The 18,386-nt window shown below is 44.3% G+C and overlaps 1 protein-coding gene across 1 annotated transcript in view; it reads left to right on the plus strand.

Annotated features, from left to right (window-relative positions):
* CDK18 (cyclin dependent kinase 18) overlaps positions 1-10,468 on the plus strand; it is a 35,293-nt gene extending 24,825 nt beyond the window's left edge. The window contains exons 10-15 of the mRNA XM_056867721.1: positions 395-492; positions 1,114-1,219; positions 1,751-1,793; positions 5,799-5,889; positions 7,793-7,870; positions 10,434-10,468. Coding sequence (XP_056723699.1) covers positions 395-492; positions 1,114-1,219; positions 1,751-1,793; positions 5,799-5,889; positions 7,793-7,870; positions 10,434-10,468 — 451 coding nt within the window. The remainder of the gene's footprint in view (positions 1-394; positions 493-1,113; positions 1,220-1,750; positions 1,794-5,798; positions 5,890-7,792; positions 7,871-10,433) is intronic.
* Positions 10,469-18,386: the final 7,918 nt, after the last annotated feature.

Consider the following 18,386-nt stretch of genomic DNA (forward strand, 5'->3'; position numbering starts at 1 on the left):
GGTTTGAGTCTCCCTTAAGTGGTAGAGAAAGTCGGCATATAAAAAACCAACTCTTCTTCTTATGGCTTTCACATTGGCTCATTCTTTGGAGAAGAAGAGACAGCTTATCGGGGCTTGCCTCTGCATTCTTTTGGAGGCTTCTGCCTTTCCCTGCTGATTAGCGCACAAGGGAAGGAGGTGGGGTAGTGAGCAATGTCTGCCTCCTGAATTGTATCCTAAGGTGTTACAGTGCGACAACCAAATATCACTGCGGCCACACAGCCCTTTCTCTGCAGAGGCTAAAGCAGTGAGAGAAGGATTTAGCAGGATACGGAGCCTTGAAGGGCCTGATTGATATACATGTTCATATCCATTTTTTGGTCTGTTGTGCTTAACAAGCTCTTTTCCGTTTTAGGGGTGTGGGTTGCATACACTATGAAATGGTCACAGGGCGTCCCATGTTCCCAGGGTCAACTGTGAAAGAGGAGCTGCATTTAATATTCAGGCTACTGGGTGAGTCTCCCATATTGTCTGTTTCTTGTTGTGTGGTGGAACTAGTGGGACTTTTCTCCTATCTTGCACTGAAATGAATGGAAGGTGCATGACAGTGCAGTAAACTGTGGCATCGCCAGGTGACGGGGTTCTACTCACTGCATAAAGAAAAAAAATCTGCTTCAAGACAACCTAAATTGTATTGCACAAAACATCTGCATTTATGTAATTGAATCAGCTTCCATGTGTCAGGTTCTTTAAAAAATTTATTTTTCTTTGTGATAGTTTGCCGTGAAAAAGCTTAAATAAGCAAGAGGAGAGACAAGAAAAAAATGGCTGTTTGGGTTAAGTAAAGCAAGCAGTTGGGGCAAAGGTATGGGATTAAGGCAAGAGGATGTTGGGGAGGGATATATATAATTTCGTTCCAGAGCATAAGCAACCCAGGTTCTTTTTCCTGAGTCTTCTGGTAGCTCATTTTCAAATGTTGCTGTGTGGATGAAACTTTGCAGGTAGGCGCATATGTGTTTTCAGGATGGTAAATTCAGTGCTGGATATCAGATGACATCTTGTTCAGTGCCCCAGGTGGAGCTAATGTGTGTTTTCAGCTTCAGTGTTAGAACTAAACCTGGCTTCTTTCCCCAGGAAGCCCTACAGAAGAATCCTGGCCTGGCATTTCATCCAATGAGGAGTTCAAGGCTTACAACTTCACACATTATCGAACCCAGCCCTTGATAACTCACGCTCCGAGGCAAGTCAGTGTTCCTATTGGCTCTTCATTGGGGGCTGTGGATCATAAGTGGAGGAGGACTGGAGAAGAAAAAAATACCAGTTCTGCCGCTTTCACTGGAAAAAACCTGCACAGTGGTAACAAAACAGGGGAGACTTAAGGATCACTGTTAGTCTGGACAAAATACTGTAGAATGATCAGTACATGTACAGAACTCTTCTCCATCCCAACGTATATAAACTAACCATCTCCCCTGTGCTGTGTTTGAGGGGAGGGGAGGCCCACAAAACCTTTTGTGTTCTTTTTATTGGCCTTTCTGAAACTGCCACTAGGTGGCAACAGTGTTCTGCAGCCCAGCCTGCTGTAGGCAGAAAGCAGACATCTGTTAACCTGTGATGCTGATTCTGCCCCAAGAAAGAATCTGTATTGCCAGCTGAAGATAAGTATTTCCAAAATGGTAGTCGCTCTTCTTTGGAGGCCTCTTCCAACCGGCTTGGATGTTAAAAATGTGCCATACCCGGGTACAGCAAGCTTCTCTCTTCTTTTTTCCAGACTGGACATGGAAGGAATTGATCTGCTGTTGAGTCTGCTCTCGGTAGGTGACTTTGGATGCTAAACTATATAACAGAGAGAGCATAGTTCATCTCCTGGTACTTCAGTGCTGCCGCTCGTGTTCGGGGTTAGTCCCAAGTGCAGTAATTTTTGTTCTCTCCCAAAAATTGAACAGGGAGGCCCCAGGTGCATAGGATATCCCAGAACCCACTACAAGGGCTGTCACTCTCGATGCCTCTCTAATTCTTGACTGTTTTAGAAAGGCTCTTGGCGCCTGCTTCTGTTCAAAAATAGAAGACAAGATTGGCCGTGCTCATGCTGGATTGATTTAAAAATAACTTTAAAAAAGAAGTCCCCCCTTTTCTTTGGTAAAATTTTTATTTTATTTTTCCAAATAATCATTATACATTCCATTGCGCATTTTAAAAAGTATAATTCTTTGACTTCCCCTCCCCCCTCCTCTGATCTTTTAGTTAACATTTTTTTCCTCTTTGTATTGTTTTTCTAATTCAATTATAACAAAGCCATCCATGCCCAATACATCCTTTCTGAATTAGATCAAAATACATTTGTTAATATCACATTTAAGTTCATCTCTACAATAATTAATCCATGCCTCCCAATCTTTTGCAAATTCATTATCATCCTTTTGATTTACCGACGCCGTAAGTTTTGCCATTTCTACTAATTCCATCATTTTTTCAATCCACTCCGATTTGTTTGGTATATCTGTCATTTTCCGTCTCCTAGCATATACCATTCTGGCGGCAATAGTAGCATACATCAAAAAAGGTCTCTGGTTCACTATAGTATCAGGTATTATACTCAATAGCATCATTTCTGTTGTTTTAGGGATAAGAAGTCCCCCCTTTTCCACCACCACCCCATATAATCTTTTGGAACATCTGCCTTGCCCATAGAAAGATTAGTATTTATTTGTGCATTAACATTTCTAACCTGCCTATCTCTGCGAGTAGACTCAAATGTGGCATCAAACTGAAGCACAGATCACACTGATTTGCCAATGTATAAGATACATGGACTAGCTTTTGTCTTTTTTTAAATTGAGCTAAGCATAGCCTGACTGCTGTCCTTCAGTTTGAAAGTCTTCACTAGCCGTTGGCCTAGCAGCTGCCACTGAAGACCAAAGATTCCTGAGCTCTGGCTTTGGTTCAGTGCACACTGCAAACATTCCCACTTAAAGTAAGCCGGATAGTTCCAAGGTAAGGGAGAGGTAGGATGTAATTAGAGCAGTGGCAGCTTATCCTCAGCTGGAGAAGCTGGAGCAAAATTCCCACCTAGAATCAAGTGAGAAGAAAGGCCTAGGAGAAGCTCTGCAAGGTGAGTGTCATCAAAACAACTGTCGTGGTGGGGGTGGAGGAGACCCTTGTCCTACATGGTCCATAACTTAGTGGCCGTTCACGCAACACAAGTGAAGCCAAAGTCCAAGATTCAGCTGCAGCTGTTGCCAGGAGCACAGAGAATAACAACTGGGGAGTTGCTCCAGACCCCATGAACTTAAAAAGATCATTTGGGCCACAAGACCCACAGCATTCTACTCAGCGCCCTTGAAGAAGTTTGGAAAGAGTACAGCAGAGAAGCCCCTTAGGAAGGTGCTTGGCGCTGTGTTTGCTAGGAAGCTTTATGCATGCCCTGGGGAACTCTGCGCGCAAGCTGTCAGAAGGAGCTGGGAAGGCTCTGGTGACTTTTACAGGGAACCAGAATAGCAATTTGCAGGGCGCACTGACAACCATTTTTATAGCCATTTCACCTGAATCTAGCCTGGTAAAGGCCTTCCAGGGCACAACTATTAAATAATTTAACTACCATTGTGTCTTATATAGTAATCTGTGACTGAACGTTCTTATTGGCTGATGTGTAGTCATTACATCTGAAATGTAATGTTTTCATGCAGAAATTAAAGGGGAGGAAGCAAAAGAGTAGCAAAAAGCATTATATCAAAATATGGGCTATGGGTTTCTTTAAAATCATGGAGTGAGGACAAGGTGGTGGTGTTTTTACTGTGACTTTAGAAGAGTGAGAACTGTCACACGAACAGCCAGTGATTCAAAATGCCATCCTTTTGTAAGGATTTCTACACAATGGACATCTTGATATTAAAGGATTGTTACAATAATTTTTTGTTACTGTTTTGTAGCTTCAGAGAGTGTAGAAATTGCTGGAGTTGAGAGTAATATGTGAAAAAATCCTCAGAAGACAGATGTGCCTAGGGAAACATAGAATGGCTGGTCATAATGGAGAATTTACACCATATCTCCTTACATTCTTACCCAGATCTTTGGTGTTATGAACTCAAGAGAATAGTTAACACTTGGTTGATCTTTGCTGTCAAGGTTTTTTGTTTCCTGTTCTGGTTTTCCAAGGAAACATTGTTCTGCCCTGTAGCTACTCCTTGACGTATCCCACCTGAGCTAAAACCGAGGTATAACTTGTAGATTTTCTCAGGTGTAATTGACTTTCTTCTGTTCAGCAAGAGAGAACACTTGACTCAAACAATATAATTGTGTTTGAAATAGATGGAACCTTTCTCCTCCTGATACTGGCTTTGTTTCCTTTATATGTAAATATTTTTGAAGGAAGGTGCTCCATTACATGGTCAAAGGGACCATAATACCTTATTCACTGTATATAAATAAAATGTGCATAAAGCAGTGTTTGTAGCTTCACAACAACCCTATAAAGTAGTTTTTGCTGCGAGTGACTGACTTGCCCAAGAGCACCCACCCTATGCTTTCCACCTAATGTGCCATGTTGTCAGTGTATACAGCACTGAAGTGACATACACAGAGAACGTCCTTATGACTAGCTTATACAGAATCATAGAATGTATCTGCATGCATGTATGTGGCTTATGGAACAAACAGACAATACAAGCAATTACTGTATAAGGGATCTTGGGGGAAGGGAGCAGTCGTCTTGAGAGATACAGAGCTAGCGCATCTGACAGTCACTGGTCCCATACTGAAATGAAGAATCATAGAGTTGGAAGGGACCTCCAGGGTCATCTAGTCCAACCCCCTGCACAATGCAGGAAATTCACAACTACCTCCTACCCACATACACACCCAGTGACCCCTGCTCCATGCCCAGAAGAGACCAGGAGAATGTAAGGTTGTAGTAGGTCACAAAATCATGGCATCTGAAAGGTGCAAGAAATCAGGTGCAAAATGGTGATTTATTTTGAAAATCCATATGACATATCTCCAGAACCTGCTCAAGGTGGCTCACAACTAAAACAATACCAACAAGTAAATAAACACAAATCAAGACAGCCAAGACATGCCATGACATAAAAGCAGCATAAAACAAACAGAGCTGGCCAAAATGATATTGATAAAACAGTCCTCAGGCTCAGAGCAGACAAAGACAGCTTAAAAAGATGGATTACCTCAATTAAAAGCCTTGATAAAAACAGATGCTTTGGCCTGTCACCTAAAAGGAAACAAGTTTAGAACCAGGCGAGCCTCAAGGGGAGGGCATTCTAAAGGTGAAGTGGCGCCACCGAAAATGCCTCATCTCTGGTCACCACCCAGGACACCTCTGCATGCGGGGGCCAGGTACAAAGAGCAGGGCTTAAGAAGAGGGCCTTCTGGCAGGCTGGGCCGTACAGGAGGAGGCAGTCCTTCAAGTATCCTGGCCCCAAGCCTTACGGAGCCTTAATGGCACTTAAAATTGTGCCTGGAAATAGCTGGGCAGCTGGTGTAAACCTTTCAGCACCAGGGAAGTAACTATCACAGTGTCCAACCCCCGATATAACCTGCCTTCCTTGTTTCAAACAAGATGAAGTTACCAGTTTTAACAGCAGCCACATGTAGAGCTCATAACAGTAATTCAGTAATACTTCTCTGACACTACTGCTTGTCTTCCACGTTAACATGTTAGGTTTAGTGCTTACTCTTGATTTCATAATCAGCTATGCAGATGCACAGATATATTCAAGGCAGCATCTCAGTGCAATATGTAAATGTACACAGACACGTGAAAATGTGTGTAATCCATTCTTTTCTGTCTCCTTCCCTGTTGGTAGTATGATGCCAGAAGTCGCATTTCTGCTGAATCGGCCCTGCGACACCCTTACTTTATGACCCTGGGTGAACGAGTGCATCTCCTTCCTGAGAGTAAGTGCATGTGACCAGTTGAAATACTACTAAATGGGGCGACTTCTTCTTCTGCCCTGTCTGTACAATACCATGCAAGGAGTACAGCCCAAACTCTCTCTTGTTGGCTATAGAAAGAAAGGGAAGCCTGTGCTCTCCAGGAACTCTGTCATTTTTAGGTTTGATTTTCTAGCCTGCTGCTTGCCGTGCAAACTATAGTTTCACACACACACACCCCCCCCAAAAAAAGAGAGAATGGTAGATCAAGAACTAGGATAGTGAGAATACTTAGGCCACTCTAGCTATCCCTCAAAGTGCTTAATGTTGCAAACACTAGCCACAGTTAACCCCCCCAGTAGAGCTGTAGTTCCAGCATCATAGTGAAAGGACAGGGAGGTAAGGGCCAAACTAGGGGTATTGATGGCTACTAGTTAAAATGGATACTAGTCATGATACATACCTATTCTCTTCAGGATCAGAGGAGCATGCTGAATATTAGGTGCTGTGAAACACAGGCAGGATGGTGCTGCTGCAGTCGTCTTGTTTGTGGATTTCCTAGAGGCACCTGGTTGGCCACTGTATGAACAGACTTGATGGGCCTCAGTCTGATCCAGCAGGGCTTTTCTTATGTAGACATTTGCGTTTTAACAAATTGGTTTCAGGTTCCCTGCAGCCACGCACCAGCTGCAGGGAATGACTTGTCAAAAATAAAGGAGAGGCCAAATGGGCTCAGAATACCACTGGGGGAGGGGTAGGAAGGGCTCCTGCCGCCGCCCCCCAAGCCATTTTCCCCACACAGAAACAGCTCAGGGGGGAGGGGAGAAGATTTCCCCAGTTTTTGCTCCTCTACATAGATAGAATGCTCCACGTGGAGCAACAAAACCAGGGAAATACTCCCCCCCAGGACTGTTTTTGTATGGGAAATGGCTTGGGGTTGGGAGGCAGGAGCCCTTCCTTCCCCAGTGGCACCGTTCCTAGCCATCACAGCTGCTATGGGATTGCAGGGAACCTGGACCCAGCTCTTTAAAACCCAAACGTTTCATTTGGTCCTGTGTTGTCACACTGCTGTGTGGGGGCAGCGGTGGGAGGTGTGGTCCTGAGCATTCTTACTTTCTAAACATGTGCATTTTAGTGCTGAAGGGTCAGAGCCTCAAAGGTGATGAGGAGGGGGGCTAAATTTGTCAGTTGAAATGGACCAACACATTTCTAACTTACTGAAATGGCACAAACAGTGGTGGAAGCGAGTGGGGGGGTTAAGTGTTGCGCTGACAATGGAAGCATCCTATGGCATAAGCCTGTGATATAAGCGTTTCGAGACAACGGTTAGCACAATAATTGCAGTCGCGGGGGGGGGGGGCGGACATTGCATTAAAAACTATACAGCCCGAGTTTGAGTGCAAAGGAGAGAGGTATTTCCCAGGAATTGAAGTGTTCCCTAGGAGAACATCATTTAGATCCCTTGGTAGCATTGGTTTTAAAACTGCATGTTCTCGTTGTCCAGACCACGCTATCTCAGAAGGCTTTAAGCAGTTCTGGGTGTGGAGCATTAAGCTGGAGACTTTATGGACTTTCTCGAGCTCTGGCTCAAACACACCTCTCCAGTATACATACCTAGAGCAGTTCGTACCAGTATTGCACCCTTTGTGCTCTGGCATGTTAACAATGGACCTTGTGCTTGCAGTACTGAAATTTTAAACTGCAGTCCTGTGTGTGCTTTCCTGGGAGTGAATCCCATTGTACTCTGTAGGATGGCAAGTAACTGGCGAAGATGCAGTGCCATGCATTCCGCACTTCCCTGATGGGTACCCATTTACTGATCTGTCTCATTCCCACACAGCAATTGTAAATAAATAAAATAAATTTTGACCTAACTTCATGAATTGAAGTCCCAGTCCTTTCTCGCTCTCTCTCTCTCCTCCTACAGCTGCCTCCATCTTTTCTCTGAAGGAAATACAGCTACAAAAGGATCCTGGCTACAGAGGATCAGGTTTTCAGCACTCAGGTAGGTACCCTTCCCCTTCAGGGGCTGGTGGGTTTGAAGCCTTTGCAGAAACACATTGTGTTTTGGTCTGCTAGATCATTCCGTTGTTAGACTGAAGTGCACAGGAAGCATGGCGGGACTTGAACACATGAAACCAGTTTTCCTGGGGATACTGTCCCTTAGAGGACAGGGGGAAATTAAGTACAGGGGGAAATTAAGTTCCAAAGAACGGGTGTAGTTCTTGAGAAAACTCCCATGAGGGCTCTCACCAGTTGGATTTCGCCAACAAGAAGGCTCCCACAATAAGGCTACCTCAGCTGACCTCAGAGTACAAGCTGGTGTGTACAGGCGGAAGAGGTCCACTGGGTTTCTTGGAACCAAGCTAGTGAACACTGGGCAGTTTGCATTGGGCTTGGAAGCTGGAAGCATGGACTCCAGGCTACCTCTGCCATCTGGGCATCCATAGAATCATAGAGTTGGAAGGGGCCATACATGCCATCTAGTCCAACCCTCTGCTTAATGTATGATCAGCCTAGAGCATCCCTAACAAGTACTTGTCTAGCCTCTGCTTAAAGACTGCAAGTGAGGGGGAGCTCACCACCTCTCTAGGTAGGCGATTCCACTGTTGGAGCAACTCTTACTGTAAAAACATTTTTCCCTAATATCCAGCCGGTACCTTTCCTCCCACAATTTAAACCCATTATTGCGAGTCCTATCCTCTGCTGCCAACAGGAACAGTTCCATGCCCTCCTCTGAGTGACAGCCCTTCAAATACTTATAGAGAGCAATCATGTCCCCCCTCAACCTCCTCTTCTCCAGACTAAACATTCCCAACTCCCTCAGTGTTAATCCAGTGTCAATGGAACATTCAGGAGCATTCCCCAACTATTCAAATTGACTTAATTGTCATAATGCTGGCTGCAGACTTTTCCTGGACTGTTCATGGAAGGTTATCATCACTGGTTTAGGTATGTGAGGATAAATAAACCCGTGATTATAGCATATATCAATGGCTTTTGTTGAGCGACTCAATAAAACTTTGTTGCCTTTTTTCTGCCTTGTGGACGCAATGAAAGCTGCGAATGAATGAGCCTCAAGCTCTGTCCATTGGATAGCTGCACCTCCCATGTCTGACCACTGAGGAGCTCCCCCCACCCCTGGTTCCTGCCTACGGTTGCAGAATGACAATCCTTACTAGACCCAGACTTAATCAGAATTTCACCCTCCCACAAGGCCCAGCTCAGTCTCTTTGCAGAGCCAAAAAGAGAAAATTATGGCAGTAAATGCCTAAACTCTGCTAAGACTTCAGCAGGCAATTAGGCAACTTTTGTCCTTGGAAAATATACTCAAGACATTTTGGCAGAAAAATTATCTTCTAAGTGCCCACATTGGCACCTTAACCACTTAGAATGAGCTTCATACCTGGAGCATCCCTTTCCCTCTAAATCTAGAGAAATGTAATTGCAAGACCATCTGTGGGAACTCTTGCCTCTCATTGCTTGTGATGAGAGCTCTGTGATCCTGGACAAAGACGCTCTTGTTCTGTCAAGATGTCAAGCAAAAGTGATTATATTGGACTGCATCCATGTGCAGCTTTCACAGCAGATCACCTTCTCTGATTCAGCTGGTAGCTCTAGTATTTGATTTGAAAACTGCACATTTTACATTCTGCACAGCTCTGGGCTTGAACTGCACGCTATGTTGCCCAGTATAATGAATGAATAGCCAGGAATAGAAAATTGCTGATAATTCAGTGATTGGTGCCTTAAGCACAGGCTTCAGAAATCATAAAGAGGCCTTAAATCACTTTCTGTTCATTTCTCCATGTGCAGCTTCCACACTATTTGGAAGCGGTTTCCATTTAGAAACTTGTTTATCTATGTAGTCCAGGGGTGTCGAACTCATTTGTGAGGAGGGCCGGATATAACATAAATGTCAGTTGGTCGGGCTGACCACGTGTACTAAATAAATAAATAAATAAATACTTAGTCCCTCACATTATTTTTTACATTTTAAACTGGGGGGGGGCTGCCTTGGTTGGGGGCCCCACAGCTGACTCACCAGCCCAGAGCTGGACTCGGGGGGGGGGGTTGCTTTCTCTGGCGAGCCTGCAGTCCTCCCCCAGTCCAGAAAGACAGGTGAGAGAAAGAGAGAAGGAGAAAGGGAGATAGAAAGAGTGAAACAGATAAGAGAAAATGAAAGAGAGGAAGAGAGAGGGAGAAAAAGACAAAGAGGGATGGAGAGGGTCGGTTGCTGGGCTCGTTGGGCATTGCAGCCCTGCTGTACCCAGAATGGGACAGGAAGTTGCTGGGCCACATGGGCCTCTCTGCGCCCAGGAAGGACGGTGGGAGGCGGCAGTACCCAGGAAGGATGGGGGGGTGGCCCCAGGAAGCCCATAAAAGGAGGGAGAATGGGGGCTGGCTACCTCGGGTTGCAGGCCGGAGTAAAGCCCTCCAGGTGCCAGATCTGTCCCGCGGGCCGCATGTTTGACACCCCAGGTGTAATCGATCAAGCAGTAAAATTTAGCCCACAGTTCCCAGGCCTTCTTGAACACTCTTAACGTTTCTCTCTCTCTTTCCCCCAGCTCGAGGGAAGAACAGGAGGCAAAGCATATTTTAAATCCGGCTTGTTCGATACAAGCACCACCAGGGAGTTCAAAGCACTGAGAGGGGAAAGGACTATGTGGATCCCGCGGAAGCCATTCCTAGAATGAGGGAAGGCTGGTATCCGAAGCACAGGAGTTGCCCCTTGATCCCAGGCCACTGAACTGTTGCTGTCCAGAATTCCACAACTGTCACCAGATGAAGTCCTGGGGGCTCGGTCCAGCCCCTCCCTCTTCATGTAGCCATTGGTCTACTCCCCTTGGGCAAGGATCTTCATCGAGCTATTAACCGCCTTAAGTGTGGTCCTGAAACGCCATGCGCTGGCCATTGCTTTAGAGCGAAGCAGAACAGAGTCAGCAGGCGAGGGCCTGGTCCTCACTGCACAATCGACACTTGCTTTGCTTCTGAGGTTTGGATGCCCCATCCTGGTGAATGTACTGAATCCCCTTGTTTGTTGTTCCCTCATCATGAGATGACGCCTTTGAGGATTGCCTAGGGTGACCTGCAGACGTGATGAATACGATGTTAACAGTGGGGGAACCCTTTGATCCGTTCTGTGCGGAGCTCTCTGGCTTTGAACTGAGGAGACCTTGAGAATTTAACGAGAGGGGGAAATGCCAATTTTCCTTTGAGTTTCTTCAGCTCTGTTTATGAAGAATAGATACCATTTCTGAATGATGCAAACAGAGGGTAGGAGTAAGGAGGAGGCCCCTTGCTGGGGTTTCTTGGTCCTCTCATTCCTTGCCGTGCCCTGTTCCCCAGGCTTTGTGTGTTTTTTAACTCAAGCTGCTCTACCAGGAACTCCAGAATTAGATTTTTCTCACAACAGGGTTTATGGTTGCCAAGCATGATCTAAATCATGTTTTATTAGATTTACACCCAGTGATTCTAAGAATCTCCCTTTATCATCCCAAGAATCTTTCATCTAAAACATACCACTAGATAAATAGATGCACTTTCCTTGGGAAAAAAAGATTATTTCCTGACCAAGTAACTCAAGGACTGTAAGAGTATCTGAGCCTCTATTAAACCTCATTGCAAAATGTGAAAGAATTCAGGTTGTTCTTCCACTTGGTGTTCCATATTCTTTGTCTTTGTGGCAAGTACATTCAGTAACACCTGACCAAACCTACATTTTCTGTCTGTATCACATGGGAAAGAAAGTGAACAGAAAACTATACCGATGCTGTGTCTTTAATATGTATGTATGGGGGAAACTCTCTCAGAAATTAAGATACATACAGGCATGCACACACACAGAGTATATATTTGAACTGACCCTGAAAATTTAAGAATACGTGCACAAGCACACTGTGTGTGTGTGTGTATTTGTGTAGACAGATTATGTGTGTACACATTCTTAGGTTTTCAGGACAAGCAGTTCTCAATGTTAAAAACAGCTTATACATTGTACCTCTTTGTAAATTCAGGAACAGGTGGTATCTATTTGAAAGACTCTCCCAAAAGCCAGGCCTTTTCTGAAACTGCATTTCATGTAAACTTGAAAAAGGCATCTGAATTACTTCCCCTCACACACACATACACACAGTTTTTGCTGGTTTATTTTTATTATAACGATCAAGAAGCCATGAAATGGGGGAGGGGAAATAGTTTTGAAATATTTTCAGAGAATAAGCAGCCGGTTCTGATGATCGGGTGATATTTCTGTTTAGCCTGTTCTCTTACCCTGATTAAATGATAATCTTTACAGTCTCAGATAATAATATGACCTTTCAGGGCCTCCATTTTGATGGTTGATAAAGAATGAAATTAAGTAGTATTACTTAGTAGAACTTTATGACCATCCAGGATCTGTTCTTTTCATGAAGCCATCCATATGCCATGTCTAAGCTGAGCTCCAGTCCAGAGTATGGGGGACACACTTTGGCTTTAGGTTCAAAAATGGCAAAGATCAGCACTGCCCAGGCCAATAGCACAACAGTGTCCCTTTTTCAGCTGGGGACTTGAGAAAGATGACAGATTTAATCCAGCTACTGCATGGAATTCCTGGCAAAGGCTCCAGCTCTAAGTATAGTCAGCAGAGCCCTGTCAGCTATGAATGAGCAGGCCCTGCAATAAAAGAGAAGGCTACAACCAAGTTGTTGGCGTGTTAGTTCAAAACAATGTATGACAGACACCACGGGGTTCTTGTTATCTCCTCCCTCTAGTTATCAGGTCACAATATTGCAGTGATAATAGAATCACAACTGGCAGTGTTCCCTTGTCCACAACTCTGAAAGGTACAGCAGTCTTGTTGGGATCTAGGCCTAGCAACCCTATGCCCCACTGGCCCTTTGACCCACAATTTTGAGTCAACTTCTTTTATCAGTCCAGATTGTGCCTTGCATATAATGCACAGCCCCTGTTGTCCTTAGTGTCTGCTTGAAGCTTTGCCCATGTTCTTCTTTTCTCTTTGGCTCATCCTGTCTTCAGCTTCATGGGTTGGATCCAGACTACATTTTCCAGTGGCAGAACGAAACTTCCTTGCTTCTCCCCTCCCGCTGCAGCCTACTGATCTCCACAAAATGCAGCTCCTGGGGGATAGACCCAGAGGAGTGACATGAGAGGAGTCTGCAGTGGGCAAGGCAGGGGGAAATTAGTGCAAATTGCCAGTGTAGTTTGGATCCAGCCTCGTATTTCAAGCACTCACTATTTCTGCCAGTTCTATCTAGTTTTGGAGGCCACTTTCTACTTCGTCCTACTGTCTTTTACTAGCCAAGAGAAACTGCTCAGTTCTCTTGGACAGCATATAGCCTATCCTAACTGAGTTCTCTGGGGTTCTCACGCCTGAGCCACCTCTGTTTCCAGTCTCCTGTGTTCTTTTTCCTTGAGCTTCCGTAATCTCTTTCCTCAGATTGCTCAGTCCATTGATGACTTTGCATTCATTAGTCACCTTGCCTCTGGGTCCTCTGAACTGAACTTGTCTACCTTCTAGGATTCCTTCCCTATTCTTAGTGTGCCTTGTAAAGCTGTTTATATCTTTTAAACTGCCAAGCTGGTGCATTCCCCTTCCCTCACAGAATCCAAACATCAAATATTCTGACAGCTTTGTTCTCTGAGCAGCTGGCTAAACATTTTGTGCCATCAGACCAGCTCAGCCACTACAAGTTCAGGATGTAAATGGGGAATGTGCTTTCAGAAGTGATCTACAGAAGAAGTTTCATATCGGATCCCACTATTGCTTCTATACAACTAGTATCTGCCAGTAACAGAGTGGAGGCGAAGCCCTGTAAGCATCACACTTTGGAATTTCTTTATTAGTTCTTTATTATTCTTATTCTTTATTAACCATTGCAGGACAATGATTCAGCTCAAACCCAACCCCTTTCTGACTATATATTACTCTTCCTACACACTTGACACTGAGAGACACTGTCCTTCAGTGTTACTCCTCTGAAGATGCCTGCCACAGCAGCTGGCGAAACGTCAGGAAAGAAAATACCAAGACCACGGTCACACAGCCCGGATAACCTACAAGAACCAATGAACTCTGACTGTGAAAGCCTTCGACTATATTTTGCCATGATTAGTTTACTCAGTTTTTACAGGCAATCCCAATTACATGGTAATCAACCCATTGCATTCCACCATATTGTGATTTTTTTCTCTATCTTTTTCAGACTTCATTCTGTCTGTAAAACTGGAAATACCAATTTAGCGCTAGATTGTCCCATGTAGACAGTCAAAAGGCTATAAGCAACTTCCTAGGCTACTGTCCCCTTAAAATTCCTTCTCTTTCTTCTCCTTGCAGTTAAAGTAATTAATTAACTAACCAGTCTCTCCGATAGATAGCTAGTGGAGAGGGTGGGTTACTGTTTTTTGTTGACATCAAAAGCCAGTTTTTGATTGATTGTAGTCTCACTATTTCAATAATGGACACAATTCAAAATGAGAAGTGACTTTAGCTAGCTACAAGGTGACAAAGCAGTACTTAAGCCTCCTTGAAGGAACAGGAACTGAGAACCTGCCACCTAGAAGAATGGAACAGGACCTTTACTGATGGAGACCTATTTCCCGGTAGATATATAGTAGGACCTTCTCCATGGTTGAAAAATATGGGAATTATAGTGTTGTGTGAAAACTCCTCAGTAGTACAAAAAAGACATATTATGGAACCACCAGAAGATTGTTGTTGTTTTTTAATTTTGACTACAGTGGTGGGGTTATTTATATGCTAGCAAGTCAATTGATCCCTTGACAAAACTACTCTCCCAAGACACTGATTCAGCAAAGCATTTAATCATGTGCTAATGCTTAGCACCTGGTTTGCCTTATGAAAATCAGTACAGTTAAGAATTCGGTTCACACCTAAATACTTTGGTGGGTTGGTGCAATCCTGTCTCGTCGCATGATGAAATATAATGTATATTTCTACTTTAAAAACATTGGCTATTGGTTGGGTGGAATTGTTTTTCTTCCTTGGGGATAATTTACAAACTGTGCCAACTTGTATTCTAAACACTATCCTTGCTTTTCTCTGTCACTTGCATGCTAAAGTTGATTTCCTATCCATCCACTCACATAAAACCCAGAAATAATATTGCAGTTTCTCCCACCCTGGTTCTGCTAAAGCAAGACGAAGTAAGAGTAGCTGTACAAGGTAGCTGTACAAGCAGGGGGCCAGCGAGGACATGTGGGTGGCAGCTCAGTTTGCGCCACATATGTATCTCTTACCGCAGGTTGTTATTAATTACATATTTGTCCTGCCCTTCCTCCAAAGACCTCCTGGTGGCATATGTGGTTCTCCCCTTCAAAAATCTTCTCAAACCATCCTCTGAAGTGGATTAGGATGAGAGAATGAAGGACCCAAGGTCACTGAGTTTTGTGGCATTTGAACCAGGGTCTTCTCAGGCCAACACTACATACAGAAGCAGCCTAAATATCTGCATTGGCTCTCCAAAACAATAGATCCAGGTTCTGACCAACAAAGAAAAATGAGAGCACCGGAGACAGAACTACAGAATGGGACAATGTTTTCTGCTGGGCATTAGAGAGAAGCATTAGGAAAGGCGCCTTCGTCCAAGGGTCCTTTTTTGAAGGTGAAAGCCCTTTCCTGTAATATTCTCTTTGTTTGCCAATGAATAATCCTGCCAGATTTCCCTCACAGCTCTTTCCTGAAGGATTTCTCATTGTCAGGACAGTGTTATTTATTAGATTGTGTTTGGCTATCTTTGTGAGTTTAAGATAACCCCTTTTGTTCTAGTGCATTTCAATGGCTGTTTATTCCCACTCAGCACAGTGATATTGTCTGCAAATATTTGGCTCCTTACTGTGTGAGGCTTGATTTATAATCCCGTCTTGCTTGCTCATTCATATAGCTTGGCTGGCTGCATCCCAATCAGTGGGTTGCTGTGTGTGTGTGCGCGTGTGCAGACACACACATACTGCCCCTCTGGCCTTTCCTTTTCCCTTGTTTCTGAGTAACAATTTGCAAATTGCAGCTTAGAATGAGGACAGGATATTGACACAGCTGACAGACACAGCTAAAATTCCTGCAGAGGCAATCATAACAGCGGAGGACTTCAGTTTTGCGAAGTCACAACCCAATACTGTGCATGCATACGTGGAAGTAAAAACTACTGCCGTCAGTGGGGCTTCTTCTAAGTGAAGCATGTCTAAGGTTACAGCCTTAATCCCAAATTCTGGGTTTCCTATTTTCTTCCTTTTCTTTCTCTATCTGGCCCAGTGGTGTTATAGTCCTAGGATCATGGCTTTCCTAGTTATTTGGATTAACCCATATGCTCCAGTCTGATTGTGTTTAGTTATGACTAGGACCCACTGAAAGCAAAGGAACTTTTAAATTTGGCATGGCTATTTTGTTTCAAAACAATTTGCAGCTCCATCCTATGCATATTTACTTAGAAACAAATTCCAGTGTTCAGTGGGACTTGCTCCTAGGTAAGTGTGCATGGGATTTTGCAGCCTTAATCATTACTGAATTTAGTTGGAGTGGGTTTTCATATTGAAAACTATGTTTTGAAACAAGCTCTGTTAATAGTCCACAACCCCCCAGGATTTCCTTTGTCCTTAGAACAGTAAGGCATTTATTGATTTGCCTCGATTTTTCCTCCTTCCTTTTAAATCCTATCATTAACTGACAAGAGAAATGTATAGATTTCTTTTTGTATTCACTTATCTGTTTGAAATCTTCTCATAGTCTTCCTCCCCCCCCCCATTTTTAATGTTCAAATACTGAATATGATTGATTGCTCATTTATGTTTTATGTGCTTGAAAAGTCTATTGAAACAAGGCCTGGGTCTTCTCCTGGGGATGTCTGCTTTGCATCCTGGCTGGAGGGAGGCACTTCTCAGCAAAGCGGTGCTGATGCTTTGGCCTGCCTCTTCGACAACTAACTGATCAGAAATGTGGATTTCTTTTTTTTCCCTGGGGTTGCTGGAAAGAATGCAGAAGACAAAAATAATTCTCTGAAGAAACTAAATATTCTAGTATTACTTTGTCCCAAAGGTAAAAGTCAGAGATGCATCCATCCGTTTCATTGTTACGGTTTGTAAGCTATGTATTTCATAAGACATCACAGAAGTTTGTCCAGTCTTTGAGCAACAGCACAGTAGCACCAATGGGCTAATGCATGTTAGTGGTACCACCTGGTGCTCACCATACAAAGTTCAGCTATGATCCCAAGATTCTTCCTGCCTTCTCCATCAGCAACCAGGAGCGTATAGGAAAGGCGTGAAGATGCGTGTGATGGCTAGGCTCAGAGTGCAAATGACTTAGCATTTACGCATGTTCTTTTATTAATTCTTACAACAGCCCTGTAAGGCAGACTAGTTTTATTATTCCTACAATATGAGATGGAGAGAATAGCTTACCTAAGGCTACCTAATGAATTTATGGCAGAGGAGCAATTTGATCGAGGGATCGCCCACATCCCAGCTTATTCATTTAGCCCCTGTACTAATTAGCTCTAAGCATAGTGGAGCATTGAGTCAGGTCAAGTTTACTGGCCATTCTGTGGCCACTGGACCCTCTGCACTTGCCCAAAGCCAGGTGGATGACTTCACCTGCAGTGAAACAGGAGTCCAGTGGCACTTTAAGACTAACAATCCTGATTAATTTTGTTGCTGCAGACTAACACAGATGCTATCTAGAATTTTCTTCATGTGGAATAGTGCCTTGCAGGGCTCATTCAGATGTGGGTTGCTTAAAAAATTAATTTAAGGGATATAATTATGAATGATCAGCATCACTCCATTTAAAAAATGTATGTGTGATCTCAGTGGCTTGGATCCTATGACATAGTTCCCTTTGTGTTTTTCTCTGGATGCTGTAGAGCAGGGGTGGGGAACGTCAGGCCCGCGAAATCATTTGGTCTGGCCTTTTGTGGGTCCTGGCAGATCTCTAGCTCCGAAGGATCTAAGACTGGTGATCCGCCCCCTCCCGCGGACAGGAAAAGCCTCTATTCAAGGCGGATGTGAGTTTGTTTTGCTGAGAAAAGGAACCTTTTCTCCCCCTTACAGAAGAGTCGTTAGCGATGGCGCTGCTAGGACCACCCAATTAACTGTGTTAACCCTTTCCCACCCAGGCTGTGGAGAAACGTATTCCCTCTGTACTACAAGAGGGCTGGGGTGGAAGTGGTGGCAATGGCGGGGTTAAAGGGGGCAGGCCAGAATGCGTGTGTGTGTGGGGGGGAAGTTCTTATCCAGCGTGTCCTCATGTCATCCCTGCAAGCAGAGGTAGCAGGAGCCAGCTGTAGAATCCGGCCCCGACCATGCGGCTACGCCTGGCTGGTGCAACAGACCATCCTGTGCCACCAGGGGGGCGAGTGCGCCACTGGTTGGATGCCTGCCTTCTTGCCCACGCCGGGGGGGGGGGGTCACCTGGGGCAGCTGCCTGCTTGGGGCTTGGTCGGCTAATTTTTAAGTTGATAATTTTGTATGGCCCACAAATGATGTTATAAGTATCCAAGTGGCCC

Source organism: Euleptes europaea, chromosome 2, assembly GCF_029931775.1.
Source record: "Euleptes europaea isolate rEulEur1 chromosome 2, rEulEur1.hap1, whole genome shotgun sequence".
Classification (NCBI taxonomy): domain Eukaryota; kingdom Metazoa; phylum Chordata; class Lepidosauria; order Squamata; family Sphaerodactylidae; genus Euleptes; species Euleptes europaea.